The sequence below is a fragment of the Scatophagus argus genome, chromosome 17 (genome assembly GCF_020382885.2).
Source record: "Scatophagus argus isolate fScaArg1 chromosome 17, fScaArg1.pri, whole genome shotgun sequence".
Taxonomy (NCBI): Eukaryota; Metazoa; Chordata; class Actinopteri; family Scatophagidae; genus Scatophagus; species Scatophagus argus.
Window position 1 is genome coordinate 18,840,310 of NC_058509.1, and position 25,721 is coordinate 18,866,030.

General features: G+C 41.1%; 1 protein-coding gene across 1 annotated transcript in view; it reads right to left on the minus strand.

The window, feature by feature from the left end:
* The window catches only part of ptprua (protein tyrosine phosphatase receptor type Ua), a 186,547-nt gene that overhangs the window by 50,719 nt on the left and 110,107 nt on the right, over nucleotides 1-25,721 (minus strand). Inside the window, exons 5-12 of the mRNA XM_046417582.1 lie at nucleotides 25,472-25,587; nucleotides 21,729-21,900; nucleotides 20,253-20,546; nucleotides 14,424-14,744; nucleotides 9,833-9,942; nucleotides 6,373-6,574; nucleotides 2,461-2,563; nucleotides 625-904 (exon numbers count right to left, since the gene is read on the minus strand). Coding sequence (XP_046273538.1) covers nucleotides 625-904; nucleotides 2,461-2,563; nucleotides 6,373-6,574; nucleotides 9,833-9,942; nucleotides 14,424-14,744; nucleotides 20,253-20,546; nucleotides 21,729-21,900; nucleotides 25,472-25,587 — 1,598 coding nt within the window. The remainder of the gene's footprint in view (nucleotides 1-624; nucleotides 905-2,460; nucleotides 2,564-6,372; nucleotides 6,575-9,832; nucleotides 9,943-14,423; nucleotides 14,745-20,252; nucleotides 20,547-21,728; nucleotides 21,901-25,471; nucleotides 25,588-25,721) is intronic.

A 25,721-nucleotide genomic window follows, 5' to 3' on the forward strand; every position in this document is an offset into this window, starting at 1 on the left:
ACCTAGATGAGAAACTGCAGGCAGCCAGGCACACATAAGCTCCATATGGACCTAATGAATTAAACAGCATTTACTTTCACTGCTTCTGCGCACACTGGCCGGCACATTCCTTATTCATGCTTCAGTCACTTTTTCAATTGCTCAAGGAGTTGCTTTTCAGATCATTTTAAGCTTGGGAGGCAGAGTTTGATTTTCCCCACAGAAAAAAACAAAAATGTACTAAAAGAGCTTCAATGAGGGAATCTGGACTAATCCAAAAAATACAGGGGCGTGCACTGTGTTCTGCGTGTAATTATCTTTCAAACACAACAGATATTCATTCAGCGACTTGGATGGATTTTCATTTAGAAATGGTGCAAATCCAAGGTTTACCAGTGAGAAACGGTCGAGCCAAAGCTGACCTGAAAATGCATTAAAAACATCACCCCATTTGGTATTAAATAAACCCTTGTTTATTCAGAAGACTTCCTGCTCTCTCTGTTCGCTCTGCCAGCATTCTACCTCCTGCCTTCTGACTAGCTCCACACAAATCTAAATTGACTGTCAAGGTTGCTAAAACATAAAAGCACTGTGTCTGAGCACAAGAGAAACAAAAGCCTTGTCAGGCATCTTAATAGGTCTTACCCCTCTGAAGTTGCTGGTGGCCTGAAAGTAGATGAGGTAGTTCTTTGTGGGGTCTAAAGGACTGTTCCAGTAGCCATTGTAGGTGTGGTTGTCACCCACGGTGAAGGGCGTGGCCTCGGGCAAGCTGCTGGGAGCCAGTTCAGCTGTGTAGTAATGTGGGGCCCCTTTGGCCTGCGGCCCGTTGTGGGAATTTGGTGTGGGGAAACAGTCGATGGTGCCCAGCTCCCTCCTCCTCACCTGACGGGAACCATCCTCTTCCACAACCACCACCTGGTAGGCACTGGAGGAGCACAGTGTTAGGGCTTAGTACTACAAAACAGCACAAAGTACCGTGGAGGCAAAGCTATCTATTGCTGTCATGCTATACAACAGGTGTTCTCAAGCTTATTACTCAAAAGCCCGAATGTGATTTTTATTCAAGATCAAAGGTCCAGCACGATAGGCAATAAACAAAGAATTGTGAGTGGGCCAGCACAAAAGGAGGCAGACATGTCTCACAAAGTCCATAAGTATTTCTGACTCACTGATTCCTACATTTCCACTTGGTGTAAGTCCACTTATGGCATTGCTCAGTCCTCACCTACTTAAAAAATTCCATCTGCTAATTAAGACTGTATGATCTGATTGAAAACTATAGAAAAAACAAATTAGTGGACCTAAAGTTAGGAATGAATAGTAAACTGCTTTTTCCCAGACTGAACCTTCACACGTCTGTTCCATTGCTCTGTTAAAGTTTTTATTAGTCATTACATTGAAGTCTGGTGGCAAAAAGACAAACCAAAAGACGGCTGGTCAAATGTCAGTCAGGCTGTAAACATGGAAACAGTTTAGCATTTTAATAGCTTTCTTTTTAAAAGCCCCCTAGATAGTTTTCATTTTTAATCAGGATTAAGTCATCAGGGTACAACGTTTTCAATGTTTGATTTTAAGGCAATCTGAAAGCATTTAGATAAGATAACATTTTTCATTTCTAATGGATTGGAATGGATAATGAGTTATTATTAGTCGTTTCAAAATTTGCTGTGAAATTTGTATTCAGTAACTGGGTACATCTCACAGTAATCTGAGTCATCCTTGTGTACTACTGTGACTAACTATGACAAACTTTAAAATGCATATTCATTTCGAAAAATCATGTGTGTACTGCTTGTCTATATTGCCAACAGCACAGTCAATAGCTCTCCAGAGGCTCTGATATTCACGGCTGCCTTTATAGAGTGTTCATGTTCTGTATGTCTATGTGGTTCGTCTCACATGCCACACACGCCATATATTCCTGTTTGGACTGTTATGTTTGAGTGAGGGGAATTCATTCTTCTACGAAGGATTGGACTTTCTTTTCTTTTTTTTCCTGTTTTTCTCATAGCATAGCGTTTCCATTTTTCACTCAGACTGATTCCTGACTGAAATTGCTGTGTGGTGCTCGTTACTGTGACACAGCTGTCAACCCGTCAGCATGTGATTGCTTGGTATGTGCTGTCATTCCAAAACTGTCCAACATGACGAGTCAGGTTTCAGGACAGAGAATGCTGGGGTTTTGGGGTTTTTTATTCCTCCAAACTCAATCTGGACAGGATCAGATTTAGTATCCTGATGTGATCCGATGTGGCAAGATTGAAGAATGAATCCCTGGTAATTAATTTGAATCATTTCATACGTTCTGCACAAAACCTCTCATTTTCTTCCAACATTGTTCTTAAAGTGGTATCTGCTATGCAACAAGCCTAGAGAGCTATTTGCTCCGGAGAGCTCTTTTTGACTGCAGCTATAAATATCACAGTGCGGGTGAGCGCTGTACGAATGCTGGTGTAGGAGTGAACAGTGTATTAGTTGTACCTGACAGGAGCCCCCCTTGCCAGCGCAGGGCGCAGCAGAACAGTGATGGTGCTCTCCGACTCGCTCAGTGGAGAGGGGATGTCTTCATAGTCAAAGACCGGGGCTGAGGAATACAAACATCAAGTAAGGCAAAGAAACAAAAAACACATAAAATAATGTTGTGGAGGAAAACAGAAGTCATTTTAATTTTTGTATTTCCTGAGTAAGACCGAATTTTTGTTGTTCCTGTGGGTTTAACAAGACATGTGGCAGCGTTTTTGCTTGGACTTTTTCGCAATTTTTTCACTCTTATATGAAAGTCTAGTGTGTGCTATCTTTATTCATTAGCCGCACATGTCCCCTGTGTACTACAGTGTGTGGAGGCCTCCCACACAGTGCCACTGACTGATGATGACTCGAAACAGCAGCCAACTACAGAGAAAACAAGAGGCCCTTATAACATAATTAGGGTAGATCTCAAAGCTGAACAACCTCAGCAAAACTCTGGGGACAATGAGGTTGAGTGTTCCCATCTCTGTTTACTATAGGGAGTGAATTAACTGGAGTATGTCGTGAAGCAAATGGCTGCCCTGGTACAGCAGATAAACTGAAACAAAAAGGCTGCAGAATAAAAGTGGAAGCGTTTCTGCGTCGGAGGCATTAACGCTTGTTGTAAAAATCTGCTTGTGTAACCTGTCATCCAGTAAAAACCACACACTCAGGTTTGCCCACAACAGCTGAGGTCTGCTTTGTACAAAGTGGAGTCGAGAAGTGTTGGAGCCAGTGCGTGTTAGGTGGTTTAATCCGGCATGAATTATGAAAAGACTAATGCGTGCGACATTACACTTTCATGCTCGCTACCAAAAAAGAGTGCAGGAGCTGGCTTCCCAGTGGGCTTTCCTGACAGCGCAGCCAAGAGAGAGCATTTGATACTGTAGGTTGAATTGTATACCATGACAGATGTGAGCCCACATAGGCCACCTTCTAAACCAGATGGAACAGGTACACATAATAAGGAGTGATGGATGTTGTATTATTTAAAGTGTGGGGTTAAGGCAAATAAAGGACTCAAGATTAATCTTTTGGGGAAAATTCATGATGTTTGTGTCCAGCGAGGCACATTTTGTTGATATTTTTTCAAATAATAAACCTTTACTCATCCAGTAAAGGTCAACCATTTTTCATGTTTCACAAGTACAGCCACTTCAGTCACACCTGTGCAGCTCTACGCCAGCAGCATTTAGCATTCTGATGCGACACCCTCATCAGCAGGAAGACATCGGGACAACAAATGTTTCGAGTATGATTCACATGTCCTGATCAATATATATAAGAACAAAGTAATAAGTGTGCACAAATCCATGAAGCCACTTTTTGTTATTATCATTTTCGTAAACAACTGTATACATTGCTCTATTTTATTCATTCACATCCTCTAAATTTCATAACCTGTGTGCATGTTCTATACGTGTATGGCATGAAGGGGGCCCAGCGGCCCAGAGATGTTAAAGGAAAAATAAATTAGCCTACTGCATCTTTATGCAAATTCCTAACAAAACTGCATTAAACTGAAGTGGTTTGATTACACTGCATTTCCTCTGGCCTGACAACTTTAACCACTTTATTCCAATGTAGCATCACAGCTGTGGTTTGAGAAAAAAAAAAACAAAAAAAAGACTGTTGAGGGGACAAAATGTAATGAAAGCAAAAACCTAAATATGTTCATATGAACAGCTGCTTGCTAGCTGCTACTCAAAACTGTAGGTGATGGAAGCATTTCTGATTAAAAGGTTGTCTCCATCCGCATTCTTTTCTGGGATTTTAAGACAGAATCTCCCACTCAGCCATAGATCAAAAAATAACAATAAGGCAGAGCTTGGAGGTGGAAGACAAGGTTTTATATTATCACTGAACTTTCATTTGAAGCCATACTATGCAGAATTTGTCATTTGCTGCTGTGGCAGATGTGCAAGAAGGACAGTGAATGGAGAGAAGGACCAGCGTGAAACAGAACCAAGCAGTGAATGAGAGAAACAAAACATTATTTTCAGTTACATTCATTCCAAAGCACAAAAACAATCCTGTAGGATGATGGCGCACTGCCTGATTTTGTGTGAATTCATCCAAAGCTCAGGCTCCATCCTGTTTGAGGCCAGTTCTCTGCTGCTGCTGCTGCTAATGTGTGTGCGTGTATTTCCTCAGTCAAACAGACACACAGACCTGCAGCTCTCAATCGTCAGGAGAAGAGGCACATTAGGCTGTCTAGAGGCTTCACATGCGGCAACCTTATCCTGCACAAACCTATGACAGGTCATGTGAGATAAAGTTTGTAGAGGTGCTTTGACACTAAACATGTGCATTTCAATCCAATTTTTTTAATGATGGATTTAAATTCATAAAGAGAACTGCTGGGAAGCTACAGAATTAAACATCAAAAAACAATGGACCCTGTCACTGTGACTCCTGGCTCTTTTGATCCTCAGGACAGACCACAGAAAAATTTTACCACTTTGGCACGAACTTCGAATCTTTGGTATTAATTAACATGCACCTGTTTTCAGTCACTAATTCAGTTTTTGCCCCAGTTCCTTAGAAAGTCTGCGATTCGCACTGATGTGACATCTGTGCTTGACACGGCAAAATCATCATGGCAGATTTTACAAAATACGTGCCTTTTTTTATTTTCCATAAGAAAGGAGAACTCATGTCTCCAGGATGCCGGAAGTTTGTTTGAGTAGATCTTTTCTTAGTGTCCCTTCATTTCTCTCATGGATATGAGCAGCTTGCTTCTGTATCACACGCATGCAGCTATTAGCTGGTATACCCTCTGTGCAGAGCCCGAAACACGTTATGATAGAAAGGAAATAAAGATGTAAAAATTTTTCATAAATCCCAGAAGGAAACCGAGAGTCTCGGGACGGTTGGCTGTGGTGCACCCAAATAAGAGTTGTTTCATGGCTAAAAGAAAAATGTGTGACACACAAAAGTAAAGATTCACATGGCTAATAGGCAATCTACAGATTAATGTAAACATAGATTGTTTGAGAGGCATTTGAACAACACAAAAAAGGAATATTGTGCAGCATTAAGAGGTTTATACTGATGTATCTGATGAAAAACCCAGAAAAGGTGATATGAGCTGAGCCAACTTTTCACTATTTTTAATACACATTCCTGAAAAAAAAAAAGAGAAAGAGAAAAAAAAGAAACCACCTCATCAACACGTTCTGCTATTTCCCAGGATTTTTCTTATGGGAAAACAACACAATAGCATGCGATGTTTCATCTGAGTAAACACAATTAGTGGAACAGCTCGCAGATACCTATTTGTAGATAAGAGCATTTCACATTCCCTAAAGACACATTTCTCCAGACCGATCTCAAGATCCACACCGGCAACCTTTTCACTCACAAACACTGCCGCTCTAATTTCTCAGCTGCTGTGTCGCCTTTGAATGATAAACAGACTCAGTTTGCGGTGATGTTGGCTGAACAAAGCTGTTTTCACCCAAACCATTCAAACGGAACACTCGTAGCTCACTATAATTCAGGTGTGCTGTTATTTCATCAAACGAAGGCAATGCACGTTTGAAAGCTGTTTGGCTCAGAGAAAATGAAGATAATTTCTATAATTTAAAAGTATATGAATCATTTAATTAAAAGCTCTTCGGAAAGGGACGTATTACAAGTGTCATACTTGGTGTTCTTTGCTATTGTTGGCACATGCTCTGGGAAAAAGCACACCTTTTGTTTGGAAAAATAAGGTTTTTTTTTTTTTCTTTCCTTTGAAGCGGCATTGTCACGGTGACTGAATTCCACATTATTGGCACACACTAATCACATAGCCGTTCGCATGCACACACACAGACAAAAGTGACCTCTACTACAACAGAACCAAGCACAACAGGAACAGCAGCCAACATGAGGCCTCACCGGAGATGTTGGTGGTGATCTCAGTGAGCGCCGTCTGGCCGAAGCCCTTGGTGGTTCGAGCCCGGACTGACACCAGGTAGGTGGTTCCAGGATGCAGGCCAGAGAACATGTGGTATGTCTCATTCCTCAGCTTGGACACCGTACGGCGTGGTCCTGGCACGTTAATGCCTGGGTCTGACGACTCGATACTCTGGTAGCTGATCTGGAAACAGCGAAAAGACAAAAATGTACAGGCATGCTGTTTACTTATACAATGATTATTTGTGCTAAATGCTAATGGGATGATGCTAATATTTTCACAATGAAAATGCTAATGCACAGATGTTAGTGTAATGTTTACCATTTTAATGTGATCTTATGCTAAGCTTTACTAATTAGCTCTAAACTGTTAGGTTTTGTCTTTGTGCCAGCATTTTTCCATTGTGTTTCCCCCTCCTCTATCTCTCTATCTCTTTTGATTCTTTTCCCTCAGCCAATCCTGGTGGAGCTGTGCTGCCCTGCCTTACCTGCCGGATCTCCTCTCTCACCTGCACACCTGTTCCGCATTCTGCAGTCACTCCACCCTCTTCCTGCAGCCCGTTAAAGACCAGCTCAACCACCACATCTCTGCCAGATTGTTCTGGCTTCATAGCGGTATCAGTGCCAGGCCAGTCAGTTGTTTGGAAGTTTGCTCAGCGTGTTTTGCGTGACTCTAATCCTTGTCTCTTGTGGTCAGGTTCACCTGGTCCCCTCTGGTCCCCTCTTGGACCTAGCTCTGAACCCTTGAGACCTTTTGCACTTTCCTGCTGTACCTGCCATAGTCGGACCCCTGTTAGAGTTGGAAACACTGCGTTATCTAGCCAACGTTTAAGACTTTGTAAATAGTGTTTTCTCTAAAAGACTCTTAAAGTCACTGTTTTTACCTAACTGCTTGTCTCGAGTGTTCTGCTTTGGGGATCCTGTTTTTGAGCTTGTAACATAAACCTGAAGATAAGATAAGATAAGATAGGCCTTTATTAGTCCTGCACATGAGCTGGGGCTCATAGGAATGTACATTTAAATGTACCCTGTGGATGTTCTTACCACTAGTAGTGCTCTGGAGCAATGTTTTCAAGAGTGGATCCTGTGACAATACATATTCCTTCTGTATGTTTTAGGTTACTACTCTGGCTGATAGTTGATGCTTATAATGTTCCAAGAAATGCAGCAACCAAAAGAAGAAGTAAGCATGGACATAAACAGTGCATGGATTCAATATTTTTAAAAAAAATCAGCTTTGTAGATGCTTTATTAGGAATGCACTCAACACAGTTGTAAGATAAAGTTTAGCAAAAATAAAGAAAAAAGCCTCTACATCTTTAAATGAAAACCTGAGGATGGTGCTGGAAAATCTTGCACCTGCAGGGCTTTTACATTTGGTGATTTAACAGGTTGCTGACCAAAATTAAAGTGTATATGTTTCAAATAATATATATATATATATATATATATATATATATATATATATATATATATATATATATATATATATATATATATATATATATATATATAACAAAAAAGTTGCTCCTGTGGCACAACTTGCTCAGAGGTAGTGGTAAAGTGAGCATGGGAATGACCTCGTTCCTTGTTTTGTAGCTGACACTTACTTGAATTCACATGTACTAATGTCCAGAAATTTAATTAAGACACAACATGATGAATTCACTTGACAAAAATTATTACCACTCTTTCCATGTACTTGAGTCCAAGATGGATTGAGTTATGAGAACTACAAGTTTTTAATTTGTGGTCACATGATTATTCTTTTTAACAGTTACCTACATGGGGGGGGCAGGACTGACGTAACACCCCATAGCATTAATAAGAAATAAAAGGTGGCCCATTAAGTTTCTACTAGGTATATGTTTGGTTTATACCTTAGTATATGTTGTTCAAATGAGGTCATCCTATTTCCTAATTCATACCATTGTTCAGTCAGAGCAAATCCTGTATAAACCTGTAAACTATTCATGATATGAATTACAACCTATAGCTTATTTATCACACTACCTGAGAGATTGAATTTAGATGGCATTTTATTTAAAGGCTCTCTCACAGGAAATGCCTCTCAATTAATCTTCTGACTGCAAAAAAGATGTCATCTCACAATGCAGATCTAATAAATCTTGGACTGCAGTTAGCCACTAATAATCAGACTCAGGTAGATTCTGTGTCACATCCTCGGCCTGCAGAACTGCTGGCCTGATTTTACAGTTAACAATAATAATAATAAATAAAGTGCTGAAGGTGAAAAGTATGAATAAAGACTAGCACGATGCTTTTGCCTTTTTGTTCCGTTTTTCTGAATGTGTTAAAGTCTTTATAAAATGTGTTCAAGTGTTTAAATCTGAAATTATATTGATTTTTTTCATTGAAAAGGTCATTGGACTGGTGTGGAGCTTGATACAGAAAAAAATATAAGATGTTACAGCGCTCCTGTTACAAAAATATGAAACTTTTCTTTTTTTTGACTGTGTGGGGATCAATCAGGGGTCCTCCCATTAAGGCTGTCGAAAGTATTGCTGCTCTTTCGATGTTTAAGATGATGCAATAATCGCATTTGATAGTATGTTTAAGTTGGTGTGTGTTCAGTAACTTTTTCTGTGTCAGCACAGTGTTCAGGTTGCTAATAAAAAAATAAAAACAATTTTTGGTTCCTTTTCCTTTCTTTTCTCTTCCCATATGTGGTACCAAACCCCACTGGTACAACATACAGGTTGATATTTTGTTATCAGATGTTTGACTGACACTGACAGTGATATCTGCCTCAGAAATCCAGCACTGTACATCCAGAACAGCAGCAGTTTGGAGTTTAGGGGCAAGGTCACCTCATCTGTATGTGATGCAAGGTTACAGCACCCCTCACTTCTCTGCCGAGTTCCTTACTATCTAAGTTTCTGTTTGTGAATAAAAACAGACTCTCTCCAAAGAAAAAAGCTCCAAAGTCTATGCTACAAAGGTCTACGGGTTGATATGGGGCCATCAATAATTAATTAGAAACATTTAAAGTTGCCCCCTTGTGGAGGCATCTCTTAGGCAAATAAGTAATTAGACTGGTTGTCCCCCATGTAATTACAGCCTGAAGTCTGTGCCTCGGCTTCATTACCATATGAACATGTACAGTAAATCCCATGAACTGTGAAAAGTGGGTCCTCCTCACTCTAGTGGCTCAGGCTTGTGTGTGCAACCAGCGTTTGGGCAAGAAACAGAAAAAAAACAAGCCTGGGGGAAATCAGTACAGTCTTTAATGTGAGCAGAGGAGACTTTTCCTTGATCCAAGTCATTATACTGAGGGAGGATGAGTAAAATAGATATTGGCAAGGGGAAAATAACATCCTACACCTGCAGAGGATTAGTGTGTGTGTGATGTGAAAGCAGCTGCATCACTGAGGATTCTGGATTTTTTATTTTTTTTTGCATAAGTAACAAGATACCCTACCTCGTACTGCGTGATGAGACCATTAGGCTCCACAGGCTCCTCCCACTTAAGGAAGATCATGTCATCAAGTGGGGTGAAGGTCAGAGACTCCGAAGCGATGCCGCCAGGAACTGCAGCAGGAGAGAAAAACAACTTTCTCTGAAACAAACGCTCTTCTCCAGTCTCAAGTTAATGGACTCTTGCACAGGCACCAGGGGGTAAAAACACCTTTGACAGAGTGAAAAGGCACAGGGCCAAGGAGGGATGGAGCAGGACGGAAAAGAGGGATCAGAGAAACAGAGCAGAAGGTAGTGGGGGGGCCAATGAGAGGAAAGTGTGGAGTGGCTTGCTCTTAGCCCTCAGAATGAATGGAGATTCTGGCTTCTACTGTCTGATAACGGAGCACTGTGTCGAGGAGGATGACAGTCGATTTTTCTTCTTTAGTACCTCACTGACAGAAAACAGCAAAGTAATCCAACCTGTGAACTGCCTGAGTACTTCTCTGCGTCTTTTTCCGTGTAATGAGATGCATCTTCTTAAAGAAGTACACCTACTTTTTGGGTGCCTGAAGTGCTGCACCCTTTAGAATATATATTCATTCATAGTGGATTGTTGGCTCTGCTGCATTGTGTTAACACAATGGTGACAATAGCCTTCCAACATGTATTACAAAATGAAAATAAAGAGAGCTTAGAATTAATATTAAAAAATATGTTATCAGGTCTGATAGTTTTGTGCAAAGAAGTGAAAAATAGTTCCTCAAATAGGCTTTGAAGTGTCAGTGTGTTCAATTGGATCATGAGAGACTATGGATTAAAACACAGCTGTTCACCTGAAAAGGAGTCCAAAGTAAACCTGGCTGCATCGATAGAGAGTGAATTATATTTTCATTTGAAAATGTAGAAACTCTAGGGAAGAATGAATAAAATGCACTGAACAAACTTTGATGGTTTTCTTGATAATAACCAAAATCACTTAAGTTCTTACATCAATAGCTATGGCATTGTACTGCCAAAAACAGTGCTTTTAGGCCTTCCATGTTTTCATTTCTGTCTGTTAGTCACATGATACACACAGGAGTTAGTACTTGATTGCATAACCATTGTTTTTGATGACTACAGCCACGTGTCTTGGTATGCTCTCCACCAGCCTCTGACATTGTTCAGCTGTCACAGCAGCCCATTCCTGTTGCAAAAATTCAAACAAATTTTCTTTGTTTTTGGGCTTGTGGTTCTCCATTTTGAGTATGATGATGTTCCACAGGTTTTCAATTGGATTTAGATCTGGTGATTGAGTAGGCCAAGGCATCACTTGAATGTTCTGGTTCTCCATCCAGGCTTTAACTGACCATGTGGCAAGGGGCCTTGCCTTGATGTAAAATCCAGCCATTTGAGGCAGGAAAGAGTTTATCAGCTGATGCAAGAAGACTTGTGCAGTGCAGCTTACGACATGAAATGGCCTCTTATATACCCTGGGAATACAATTAAACGTAAGCATGTCAAATAGGACATAAAGTATTATGGAATCAGCTGAATTTTTGTGTGTTCATTGCATTCTTCAGGTAATATACCTTAAGTGGTATCAGGCATTAAAGCGAACAAGAAAAAGGGGAAAACAAGGTTGGTCTAATGATTTTTTCCATGACTGTATGAAGATGAGGAAGATGACACTTCTCCACTTTCCCCAATTTGCAAAAGTGAAAGCCAAAATATCTAACAGAAACACTGGCACCTTGTTCTGGTGACATCATTTGGAGCCAGAGATTCTTTCTAAGATTACTAATCTAATCTTAGAAAGAAAAATAAACTCTTGAACACTCATCAGTGTGATAAGAACTATCTGAAATGTCAGAAACCATCTTTGGGGATAATTTATTTGATTTGTATTTTGAGTTTTTATCTTGACTGTTGTCCCATCTGCTAACAAGGAGGGAGAGGAGTGTCTAACAACTATTTCTACATATACAGTAGAATTCCCCAATACTAGTGGACAGATTTCACTGTGTAAAATCAAAGAGCTAGAAAAAAAAGACGATTTGACATTTTTGGAGCTTTAGAACTAAACTCTGCAGCCTTCCTGTAGAGTAGCCCAGTTAGTAATGTAGTCTTTTCTCCCCTAAATTTAGTTTGATGATAATCTACCCGCAATGGTAGGTAAAAATTGAACCAGGAAGTCAGTCCATAAACTGTAATTAAAGTTTCTAACAGACGTTTTGATTAATCATGTTTCTGTTTCTATTTGTCTTCTCTTCCAAATAATTTTTGCTTACGAGTAGGTTTGTTTTGAAGGTCTTGTTGTAAATTGTGCTTATATTGGTGTCAGATATTTTGTATATCTTTTGTTTCTATTTCTGTGTTTCATTGTACGGTCCTTACACTTAAATTGCTTTTTACTTTTTCAAATTCTCCTGGGGACTGATAGCTTCATGCTACTGTACACAGAGGAAAAAAAGTATTATGGGCATTCATAATGTATTCTAATGTCTTCATATATGACTACACTCATAAAGACACATAGTGCTTTCTGCTGGACCACATCAACAGTTGTAAAGCATTATAGATATGACTTATAATGAATTATAAGTTCACTGGGGCTTTTGGATGCTCTTGAATCTCTATCTACAAACTAGAGGTTGACCTATAATACATAATCATGGCTTACAATGTATAATCACCTATACACACCTCAACAATCAACTGTAGTAAGTACTTATACTGTGCATGCAGTGTAATGCATTATATGTTTCACGTTCAGGCAGTACATAATGATACATCATGTGACACATCATGTTACTTCATTGTAACATTTTTAACATTGTTGCTAATTTATGGCGCTAAGTAAAATGTAATGCATTAAAAAGTACTGAAAGGAACCTATCCTTCATCACAGATGATTATCATGATACTGAATGCACTATTACAGTATATTATGAGTCTTTACTACAGTTGTTTGTTGAGGACAGTATACTTTAAGTGCTTGAACACCACTGTATGTTGTAATTCAAGTGGTACCTGTGACTTTTTATTTATAACAAGATAGTGGAGAGACCTCTATGTTTGTGAGTTCTTAGCCGTACAAGCTGGAGATAAGAAGTACACTAGAGGAAAATCCTGCTGTATCCATGAATCCCTGACAGCCAAATCTGCTTCCACCAAGCAGCAGAGACACAGCATAAGCAAAGCACAACACCAGCACTGAGTCCAATAGGAAGCATACAGGAAGAGCTGTCACTGGCTGCGGCTCAATTACTGTAGTTGTGAGATGACGGCGGCTCTCCTTGTGACAGGGGGATTGGGTTCTGTCGGACTGTCAGACTTGCATTCAACAGCTCAAAACCAAACCTCTCCATTGGTGCTGACATTCAAAATATCAAGTAAAGTAAAGTAGGGGCAAAACAATCACGGCTTGTTTTAACCTGTCGCTTCCAAACCAGCTGAATCTAATGAATAAAATCACAACACCGTGCTCTATTCCATATGTTATTCCATTCATGCCAATTCATTTCCTGTTGCCTACAAAATAGCAATGTGTAGGGGTGAGTAATTAAGGGTGCTGTCTCTTTTTCCTTATCTCCTCTACTGGTTGGTATTTTCAAGTGTTGCAGTAAAATTGAATGTAAAACAATATCACAGACGGTAAAATGCATTTTGAAGATGCAATAAAAAATAAATCATACCATATCTGTCATTCCCTCTCACTCTCTTCACTGGGTCAAGAATATCCCTGAGTGGCATTCAATTACAATGAAAGTCTTGCTTATTCTACACAACAATAAGTGTTTGACCTTCTGTACTTCTGTACTGTGGGAATTTGCATTAGAATGTGCCTAATCTGCTGATGTACACAGGAAAATATTAATAAACAGACTGGCAAAATCATTTTACCATTTTGCTAGTGGCCACGGCTCCAGCTGATTAATGTTCCACTGGTCTCCATTTAAAAGGCTGATCTTCCATTTAGTTACGCTGATCCAGCTTATTTTGTGAGTCAATATTTGTGTTTTTTTGCTGGTGCTGGATGACTAAAGGCATGGATTTGTGTGAGCTGTGCACAATAATTATCTGAGCATGAAAGCACATGCACAGAAAACTAGAAATTCTAGAAGATCCGAAGCCAGAACTGAGTAACTATGACAGAAAAGGGTTTCAGTGCATACAAAAAACAATCCCTGTTTTCCATTGTGAAGCTGCAGTTGCACAGAGGTAACAATTCAGCAACCCTTGCATCAGCCTAGAGGCCTAGAGTTTGGAGAAGCGGCTTGTGATCGGAGGGTCACCGGTTCGATTCCCCCACCGGACAGGCAGGAAAAATTTGGGTGTGGTGGAGTGATTAATGTGAAAAATGCCCTCCTCCATTAGCTGGCTGATGTGCCCTTGAGCAAGGCACTTAACCCCCAATATGCTCCCCGGGTGCTTGACGCAGCCCACTGCTCCTGTGTGTGTTTCACTGCATGTAATTTGCCGGGTGTTGCATGTGTGTGTTCAACTAAGGATGGGTCAAATGCAGAAGACGAATTCAGTGTGTGTATGTAAAAATATATATACTGTCAATAAAGCTGATTCTTCTTCTTCTTTTGCCCTGTTTACTATTGAGTGGGTAAAATAAAACTCACTGTCTTCCTCAGTCTGGAAGGTGACCTCTCTGCTCTCCTTCTTGCCTTCGGGGTTGGCCAAAGACAGCCGGATGTGGATCGAGCGGAAGGGTGGCAGGTCTCTTAGGGTGAAGTGAGATGTGTTACGATCCACGGAGAGACACTCTCTGACTGTGGCATTGTTCCCCCCACTGCCCCCTGTTGGCATGGAGTAGCGGTAGCACAGGGACAAGGTGTAGGTGTGACAGCGGGTGAGGTTGTAGCCCAGTGGCTCCCACTGAAGGGTCAGCTGCCGGGGCTGGATCTCTGAAGCTGTCAGACCCCGCAAGGCACGCATGGGCTCTAAGAGAAACAGGAAGCAGAAATGATATCAATCAAGTGCAAACAGTGCTCATATCAAACTCATATTTACAGAATTCTGTAGTGGACATCAAGGAGTTCATTGACAGTATTTTGTTTGTTAGGTCGAAATGTCAATACTAGAACTGGAGCTGCAAATGAGGAGAATATGTGAGACTGTAGGTTAAAAAAAAAAAGATGAAAGATCAGAAAACCTAGCCAGTTGAGTTGAAACTATTTAGTCACATATACACAACCCAAAGTCAAGAAATAGCTGCCAAACTTAAGTCAGTCAAAGAGTTGCATGAAATCATGTTCTTGTGGAGATTCCAGTTTCGGTCAGGGAGTCCGACACCTTTCCCCTCTCTTGCACCCCCCCCCCCCCATTTTCTCTCTCTCTGACTTCCTCTCTCTTACAACCCAACTGGTCAAGGCAGATGGCCCCCATATAGAGCTGGGGTCTGCTCCGAGGTTTCTGCTTTCTAAAAGGAAGCTTTTCCTCTTCAAGTGCTTACTCATGTTGGGTTTCTCTCTATTAAAAACTATATTGAAGAGGTCAAGACCTGCTCTATTTGGAAAGTGTCATGAGATAACTTTTGTTGTGAATTGGTGCTATTTAAATAAACTGAATCGAATTGAAAATTGGCACGTCACAAAATGAACATTCCTGCTGATATGACAGGCCATTGAGATGATACTATGTGATAATCATGTGCACGTGGCACGAACCACTGAGAAAGCAGTTTACTTATTTTGTCCAGTGTATGACTGCATCTGCCACTGGGAATTAGCAATAAGTTAATTCCACTACAACAGAGACTTGATGTTTTCTGGAATTAGGTGGAGTAATGTGCATATATCGGTACTGGCTTTGGCGTTTGGATTGGCATGAAATTCATGAAATATCGAGTGTTTTTCCTGCAACGGCACTGACACATCATAATGCCTACTCTTACTGTGATGGCCAACTGACAGATGCAGAAACGTACACTGAAGGGGTGGCTGATTGTTCACTAATCAGAAGGTTTGGAGCTCATTTCATTGGCCAATACCAATGATGTGCCAATATTATTCTGCATCTATAAATCTTGGTTTGTAAAACCAAAATGAAAAAATGAAAAGATGCTAAAACTTTAAGAGGTACTGCATTGTACTGTCTATTACACTTCTCTTTTGTTTCATCTCTAAAAGTAACACCTTCCACATTATACACGGCTTTTACATTTGGGGATATCAACAGATAGCTGATACATATTCGCAGTCAGAAGTAGAGTCTTTAACACGCAAGACATGGTGATATTCAAAAAGGATTTTGCAACAGAAACACTGTTCTTTCACTTTGAATGGAGCCTGTCGAGGTTATTCTGACTCATAAGGATGCAAGTTGCCTCTTTGTGGTGATATTTTGGACAAGTTGATTTGGGAGACCCCAGGGATACACATCCCATTCAGTCTGAGAACATCTTAGGATCTCCCAAGAGAATGTAACTAGGGAGGCAGTTATCTGGCTACTGGACTTCGATACAAAAGAGGATGGATGGATGATTGGGTGGAAAAACATGATCAGTTTGTTTCTAGTTAGAAGGAGTGAGATTCTATTTTCTGTTGCAGTACTATTTTGTAATTTATGCTGACAACTGTATTTTTTCCCCAAAATCTTTCCCAGTAGAGCTTAAACATGGAATACTGATGGGGAAAGAAGACAGCAACAGTTGCAGTTGACTTTATACGCTTACACTATGAGGTTACTGAGAGGTGAATCAATGAAAAACAAAAAACTGCCTGAAGAAGCAAAAGAAGTACAACACAACATTCTACATTCCGTGAATGGCATTTTGTAGGAGACCAGTGCATGGCCTTGGCAGAGAATCAATCGCGAGCGGCTGAAGCCTAATTAATACTGTCATGTGTGAAAGCTGTGATTGCAGACCTCCATGTCCCTGTCACGCTAAATGTCCAGTCCAAGCACACAGGGGGTTATTTCTGTCTTGTAGCCTGCCCTAAAACTTCAAGTGTACTGCTGAGACATCAGATAGACCAAGAGGAGGGCAAAGCCTTCAGCCTGGCACAGACTGGCAGAGCAGGGCTGTGGACTGCTGGGGGGCTGGACTGGGGAAGCACTAGCTCCAGCCCTGCTGCCTCACTAAACATAGATCAAAAGCTGCTGCGTAAATGAATGAAGCAATGACAGGAAGGAGACATCAGTTCTGAGGGGACAGGGGCGACGTAGTGAAAGAGATGTCCTTGGAGTCCTTGCTGCTTTGAAAGATGTTTGTTCCCTCCCAAAAGGGAGAAATAGGCTGAGTTTGTCTCAATTTTGTCTTCATAAACAATAATGACACAAGCTAAAACCCTCCCATGGAATGGCATCAATAAGTCATACAGTAAAAATAAAATGGATGCGCCCAAGAATAAGTTTCTTGATGTCACACTTTTTTGATAATATTATCTTTATATAGCAGTCTAATCCTGCTAAAACAAGATCTGTCGACAGAGGCCCACTGCCTAAATGTGCGGTTTCTGCTCGAGACACCATTATTCGTCATTACAGCAGCACGACGGCAGGCCCTGTCCTCTACGACCTGCCAGTTCTCCGCCAGTCCTGCCCCAAACTGACATTCAGCTTGATTAGCCTAATCAGAGGGATTAGCCAGAGGCAGGAGGAGTGAAGGAGGGATAGGGAGGCCACACAAGACATGAGCAGGTGAAGTGAAAAAGATGAATGAGGGAGAATCTCTATGGGTCTGCACATTTCATCTCATCCTCCTCATCTTTAACAGCTGCCTCAGTGAGCTGCCACCGAGTCTCCTGCCAGGAGCTACACCGGAATTATGATGGACTTTCAGTACACATCCTGATTGTGAAGATGAAACCACATGTGGTTTGGGCTACTGACATGCCTATTTTTAATGAAATTCTGCAGGTGTCAGTATCTTGAAATTCATGACAGTTCATTACCTTGTAATTTTTTTTTACGGTTTGCCAGTTAATTGGCCTTTTCTTGCTGCTTTCATCATTTTATTTTATCAGCCATTTAAAATCAGTCAACTTTGAACAAATACCACCAGTTTTCAAAAGGACTGAAAAAACAAAACCAAAAAATAGCCACGATATGTAGCAAAGAGACGGGAAAAATTAATGCTAAGGTACATGAATGGTACATCTGCACTCATGCCCAGGTCGCCCCCACAAAAAGCATGAATACTGGGAAAGAACCGAAAGGGCGCATCATTCATTTAGCATCTGAACCAGGCCTCTGTGTGGCTGACCACCCGCAACAATGGCACCATGGGATTACAATCCTCTGCACCAGTCAGCATGAAATGTCACTCAACTAAATGTCCGAAAAGAGGAGTCACGGTGCTAAAAGACATGGTTCTCTGTGACACATTAGGAAGACAAATTCATCTAGAGTTTTGTGTCACAGGGCCTCTGCTGTCTGCTGCTTTCTCCCTGGGGATAAAGCTTCAGATGTGAGCAATGGGAGTTGACAGGAGGTGGGCGAGTTGAAGACACTGACGAGAGTGGATCAAAGAGTGTGGCAGGTGACAGGGGCGTCATGTTGTCTACTTGACAGAGTAGCTGGGTGCCTTTTTCACCCGGATGAGCAGCACTGCGGCTAAAACACAGATGAGAGATAGCAAGAAGGCTCTGTCCTCTGCTTGCATGGCATGGGAACCATCATACTACACAAGCTTTTGATTTTGAACTTAACTTTCATCTACAGCCAGAGTCAGACCAAGCCATGAACCAAGGCTGTGGTGCGTCGACTGTCATTGCTATCATTATCACTTGTTTTTCACAGAACACCCCCAATCCCTGTCTTGCAGGTAAAAGACTGTAGATGCTAACACACCTCGATTCCTTCGGTATAAATATATTTTTCTTAGAGGTAAGACACCTTCCATGCTGCAGCGATGACTAACACACCTTTTGTTTTCAGTGGCTGCAGGCGAACTACAAGTTGTTAAGTGATGCATCAAAACAGTTTGATGCAGCTCGCAGCTGCAGCTCAGAACTCAAAGCATCAGAGATGTAGCACAGTCTGTCTCTTGTTTTGTGCCGATTCTTTAAGCATTCCATATGCGGCAATGCGCTAAGGATGCCAAAGCAACTCAGCGATGGTTTGACCATAAGCTGCAATTAGTCCATGATGTGACAACCTTGTACTATGGACTGACTGTTTAACCTTTTGTTCATGTTTCATTCCCTTTATTAATAGCCTTTTGACATTGTCACAACAACTTCATGGCATGGTCTATTTCAGACTGGACCAAAGTGGTGGACTGAACCACAAAGTACCTGATATAAAAATGTGACCTGCATTCAGATTAACTGTCAACTGCCATCAACCAGATAAGAAAAAAAGCATATCAATGCAAGGTGTAAAAGCATCTGGCTGGCACTGTGCTTGGATCTTAGCTAACCAGAAAACCAATGTCTACAATGTGTGCATACACAACATAGTACCAATACAGATATTTGTTTTTAGCTAACATCAAGAACAGGTTATAAGTTGGGAGCGAGCAAGCAGAAATGCTGAAAGAGGCACACCTCTAATTACTGATTATATTATCTATTTTGTGCCATGAAGGTGCTAAGGATGGGTTATTCAACACAACAGCATTAAAAAAAGAAGTGTGAAATGTGGGAGACGGCATGTATCACACTCATCTGTTCAGCCGATTCGCTCTTAACAAGGCGTATCATTTTATCCAGACCCAGAGTAACCTACATGCCTGAAACACGGCCAGACAAATTGACACAACATTTTTTAAACAAAGAAGGAAATAACTTTAATTCAGAATTTGTCACAGAGTTTCACAAAGTTTCTAAATTTCCCCTGACTCAAAAAGTCACAGAACTCCATGTTTTTGTAAGGGAGTCTGGGGGTGATTTGTCGCTACTTCAAATAAGTCAAGTGCAGGTTTTGCTCTGGAGGACAGGAATCTGATCTTGGGTATAAAAACAAATGACATAAAACTGCTGGAGTCATGTTGCTAGCTAAAAGTGTGTGTGCACAATGAATTCAATTAATATTCCTAATTTTCATCACTATTGTTGTTTTTCTTTTTCTTATTTGTATATGAGATAAACACGATTTAACTTTTGGCAGGTCCCATATGAAACCATGCAAACAACATTCAGTGCTGCTTGAAAGTTTCTCTGGATTAAGTGATGGTACAAATGGTGGGGGAGGGGATTTGGTAGCAGAAAGTAGGAAACCTCTGCTGAGCAATTTTATAAAGTAAACAAACTTAGACTTATCAACAAATTGACATATCAACCATTTATGAAAGTTATCATTAGCTTTCACTCTGACTGGTTATTAAAAAAAAAAAAAAACCCAAAAAACTAGTGAAGCCCCGCCCACTGAGGTACATCCCAACCAATTAGTCCAATTAGGTTCTTGTGCCAGAACAGCTCCGTCTCTTTGCGACTAAAACTCATTTCATTTCCATGTATGTTGTATACATTTTGGAGGACAATTCTGTACTTGATCTGACTCACCTGCACACTTTGTCCTGCTGATCAGAGGGGGTCCAGGTGCTCCAGTGCCGCCCTCACCGGGTCGGGTGAGCAGGACGCTGATGCGGTACTCTGTGTCTGGTTCCAGATGCCAAACTTTATAGGTGAGTGAGCCCACACCGTGAGTCTCAGTCCACATGGACTGGCTGGCGCGGTACTGAATTTCCCGCCGGATGACCGGTCCGTCCCCAACAATGGAGTTGGTGTTGAGCTGGATGATGAGATAGGTGGGGCCTGCCCGCAGGAGCTGGGGAGGGGCAATCGGTGTTGGTGGCACTGCAATAGAGAATGTTTTGTCATTATACTGTACATCTAAATATATATAATCCTGTTAGAATTAAGCTTTTTAAATTGATTGAGTGATATTACTGAGGAACAACAGAAAGATATAGATGAGAACGTGTCCTCGAAAAGACTGTCAAAGATTTTCAGCAGAAAAGAAGAAAAGTCAAGGATTTCTGTCGCTAATTTTCTCTTTTTTGTTCCACAGTTTCAATAACATTATTTCTGCTCTGCTAGAGGATTGAGTCATAAAATCTTTTAATCACATCAGGACTATGAGAGTGAGAGAGAGAGAAGCTTTTAAATGCTGTAAATTCTTCATTTTCTCTCTAATGATGCTGAATAAGAGCTTATTTGCATGAATAATTGTATAAGTAATTCTGTCCTCTCCACACATAAAAAAACTCATCCTTGATGGATAATATGACCCTTATCAACCCGACGAACAACAAATTAATTCATCACATGATTTTTGTGTGTGAGCAAATGTGTGTGTATGAGTGGATGAGGGGATGGCTGTCGACTGACACAATGCGCAGCGACTACACCTGGCTGCCTCTACAGTGTTTTATGACATGATTTATTCAAACAAAAGACATTTGAAATGCTTGTTGGTTTACTTAATGGAGTGGTTCATTTTTGAAATATGTCTGTTTGCTTTCTCTTGGGAGTGGGATGAGAGTGTGACTGCAAGTACAGAGCTAAAACCACGATGCAGTTAGACTGGAAGCAGGGGTCAAGAGGTAACCCTGCTCTGTCCAAAGTGAAAATGATCTCCTTTGGTCTCGCTGTAACTGCAAATACACATTTTTCCTCTTACCTGCAGTGCTATTTATCCACCTAGATTGTTTTGATCTGAGTTGCACAGTTACATTAGCTGACATTAGCTAGCTCAGTTAGCTGGCCTCAGATCCACGATTCCTAACGCACAGTAATACAGAAACAAAACAGCTCCTACAAGGTCTGTGGGCTATCTTGCCTCATTGTATCTTGCTGGTGGGTTTTTCAAAGTAAGTTCCCAAGTGCGGGTGCGCTTTAATAAAACCGGAACATCATGTGACATGTTGGTGAGGAGGTTGAAAAGGGAAGTAATCTAATGAGTAAATTAGTGTTGCAATGGATTGATTAATTATTGTAATTACTTAATCAGTGCATCAAGCCATAAATCTAGCTTACCCCTGACGATGAGTTCTCCAAAGTTAGAGATGGTGGCGCCCCTTGGGGACAGGGTGATGCAGCGGTAGAGGTCCTGCTCCCCACGTTGGGCCTCCACTTGAAAGGTTGCCATCAGTCGTTTATGGCTCAACCGAGACAGCAAAGGAGAGTCCAGCACCATGCCGTTTCTCCGCTGACAGCCAGACAAAAAGAAAAACACGCAGAGAGAAATCAGCCATGAGCACAACAACCCAATCACACCTGAAGTCTACTCAAGGGATTACACAGGCTGTGAAGCAGACAGGAAGACAAAGGAGGGCTGGAATTAGCTACATGGGATGGCGAGATAATAAATACGTGATAAATGTCAACGGTAACAACAGTGTTTTTTTCGCTCGAGATGCTGGTGACACAGGCCTCCTGGGGTGGTTGTCTAAAGCACAGTGGCTGAAGCTGACATCTCCTCATCTCTCGTCATGCTAATGTGTCGGCGCTCGAGGCACACCGGCAATTGGCTCAGGCAATGGAACAGGAAATCAGAGACCAGCGCTCACAATGAGCTGTTCCAGGTGCAAACTGCAATCTGTGCAGCCCTCTCACAGAATAAGCAGATTATTATGTTAAACTGTCCCCTGCTCATACGTTTTACATGTAAGTGGATTTGACATCTGCATGTTTGAATTGGTTTAGGAGAAATGCAGTGCTGTTAGAAAATATGAAATTAGACGGGTGCCTGGAGCTATGCACAGATTATAAGTCTTTTTAACTTTCTCTTCGGTCTCAATATAAACTGTCTATTCATGGACTTTTGTTTTCAGCACTCAGTTTGAAGTGACTCCTCAGAGTACAGCATACACATTTTCGATTTCAAACATTAAAAGTCCACATCCACCTGCAGCCATTTAAAGCAAATAAACGCTTCCATTTGCCAGTCTGTTATCATTCCTGTCTGGCAGCGAGCCCTCCATATATTAATCAAGAGCCGGTGCAGTAACTAACTTCGGTTTGGACTCAGAACATGTCAAAGTTGAAGACGTAAACAGCATCTGAGACAGCCGTGTGCAATTTGAGCCAGTGGACATCAGAGGAAATCTGATGCTAATTGATTAAGAAACATTATGCTAACAATTTGTTTGGACCTAAATAGAAGAAAGAGCAGAGAAGCTACAGACTGGTCCAGAGAGGACCTCCACAGCACCGGGGAGATCAAAGAGAAGGAAGCGATTAGCACACTCATTGTTGATGATCAAACAACTAATGGAGAAGACGAAAGGAGTTAATGGTTTGCGATATATCTCTATTTTCTGCTGTTACCAGGTGTTTTTTTTCTTAATGAGAAAAGTAAGGTGGAGCTAAGGCGAGTGTTAACTTAGACAGAGAAGTTCACTGCAGCGTACTGTCAAATTATAAAAAGACAAGCCTCGTATTGTTTGTTTGCATCTCCCTCTGTCTGTGTGCGTCTGTGTGTGTAGTTCAGTCACAAACAAAGTCACAAACTACTCTGAAACTGATAAAAATGGCTCTTTCACATGCCAATGATCTTCAAAGGCTTCAATTCAGAGAGGAGAGAGGGGGGTGTGAAATAAAATCGGGCGGAAACACAAGGGATGGATCACCAAGCGTAGTGAGATCTCATTTGCAAAAGCGCCTTCTCCCTGCTGCCATCATTTCAAAAGCACTTAGATGTGCAGGCTTCAAGGCCAGAGGAAAAGTGGAGGCATTCAGGGATGGATTTTTGAAGACTAATATTAGCTCATATTCAAACTAAGAAAATTGAAACTATTTTCAGATGGTGCATGAGAGAAATGACTTTAGGGGCTTTGGTAAACTAAATGCCATCACAATCAAAATGCTACAAAAGCAGAGGCACAAACTTAATAATCTCACAGACCCTCAAATGACTCATTTCACCACAACAACACAAACATTAAAAGACAGTGTCATAAACATACTGCGTGATTTAACTTTGTCAAATTACAATATTATCACTTGTGTTATGCTGATGGTTGAGATAACGACTCTCATCTTTTTAATAACTACCATACAATTCATTACAAGGTTAGTGGAGGTGACTCCTCTTTGTTATCAGGCAATTTTTAGATATTAACAAAGATTGTTGTACAAACATGAACTTGGGGGAACTTTTAAACAAGAACAGCAAAAACATAACATCAGCAGAAGCTGATATATCCTGACTTGTAGTCCCATAAATGGCTCTAGCTTTACAACAGAGTATCCTACATCCAAAAGGCTACTAATCCATCTTTCCCTGTAAACGCTCAACACCTGGTAAATGTCTACAGCAGAGGTCGTCAAGGGGCTTTCAAATCATGAAAATAAATAAAGTAGTCTAATTAGCCGGCATTTGTTTAATATTTTCCCTTTTTTACAAAATGATTCACATGATATTTTTTGTAGCATATCGATGTGAAAGGACTCCTAATAACATGGGAAATCCCTAATGACGACTGGATACTTAACTAGAAAATGATCTCAGACCTCCACCCAGGTGGTGCTGAATACAAAACAGACAGTTCAACTGATGAAAGAATCCTTGTCTCAACAAAAACTCCACATCAGGATCTCAGGGGGTAAACAAACATACTGGTTTGATACTTGACACAACACTTGGCCAGTGACCCAAGTGAGGACTCTTGTATCTAACAGACAAGCTAGCGACATCTCCAGGGAACGGTCAGACCAGGAGCCAGGAGGTTTGAGGGAGGGTCCACAAAGTAGAGAGGACAGAGTTAAACAATGGGTGGACTATGAATTACAACGTTTTGGCTTTATTATCAGGGGTTGGGAAGCTATGACCATCACTGTCGAGATGAACTGGGCCTGTTTCACTTGTGAGTAACGATAAATATATGTATTTTCTGAATTAACTGATGGGAAGCTTTGGCATGACAGATGTGGGCTACAGGCCACCAGTTGGTTGTTACACCTACATAATATCTGCCTCTGATACTTCTGATCTCATTGTCAACAGTTGTTATAAAACAATATTTCCCATTAAGGAAATATTCTCCATGAGGTCTATGATTACGTGCAGGCAGCAACAAAATTTCTGCTGAAACTGTAACGTCTGAGATCACATTTCTCTTTATAACGGTCATCACATGGTATTTACATTTTCAAAAGTTCTTCAATAGCTACTTCCTGTAATGACATTCAGAAATGTTCAACTTTCACGAGTTAACACAGACCACCCAACCACATCATCAGTTTTTTTGTTTCTGTGAGGCTTGGGGCAGTACTTTGAGATGATGCCATCATGAGGCCCCTTTGGGTGTCTAGTTTGAGGGAGAGGCACAGGATTCAGTGTTGCAAAGATTACACTTTCTGTGACTATCTCTCAGAAAAAGCCAACACCTGCAGTACCCAATAGACTGAAATTTCACCGAGCTTCATTTCTCGCTCTAAGGAGGGGGACTCAATCTCAGAAAGAGCCAAGTGTGATTGAGCATGCAAGAGTCACAGTCACGTGATTCAGTCACAGTATGAAACGCTCATGTAAACAGCATCCTGAATGAGACTTTAAAAGAAATACGGCCTGCAGCAGTGCATGCAAATGTAAGCTGTTGTGGATAAGACTGTCAGCCAAATGCCAAACATGTAAAACATCTTTCTCTTTATCCTTTGTGTTGCTTTGTCTTTCTAAAATCTCCAGTCCTGTTCTATTATCCAGGTGCTGAGACGAAGGCTCGACTGTTCAAGCGAAAATAATAATAATAAAAAAAAAAAACACAACTTGTTCTCACCTCCAGGAGGAAGGGCTCAGTCTCAGATACTTTGCCGGTGGCGACACACTGGAACGAAGCGTTCTGCCCGGCATTCACCTCCACGTCACCCAGCCGAGAGAAATGAGGCACCTTGTCTGTGGAAGTAGGACACACAAGACACACACACACACACATACAGAGTGATGAAAGTGGCACATCTGCAGCCCAGCATCACTGCCGAAAAATATTAAACACACAGATGTGAAGTGTAATTTATTCAGAGTCTGTA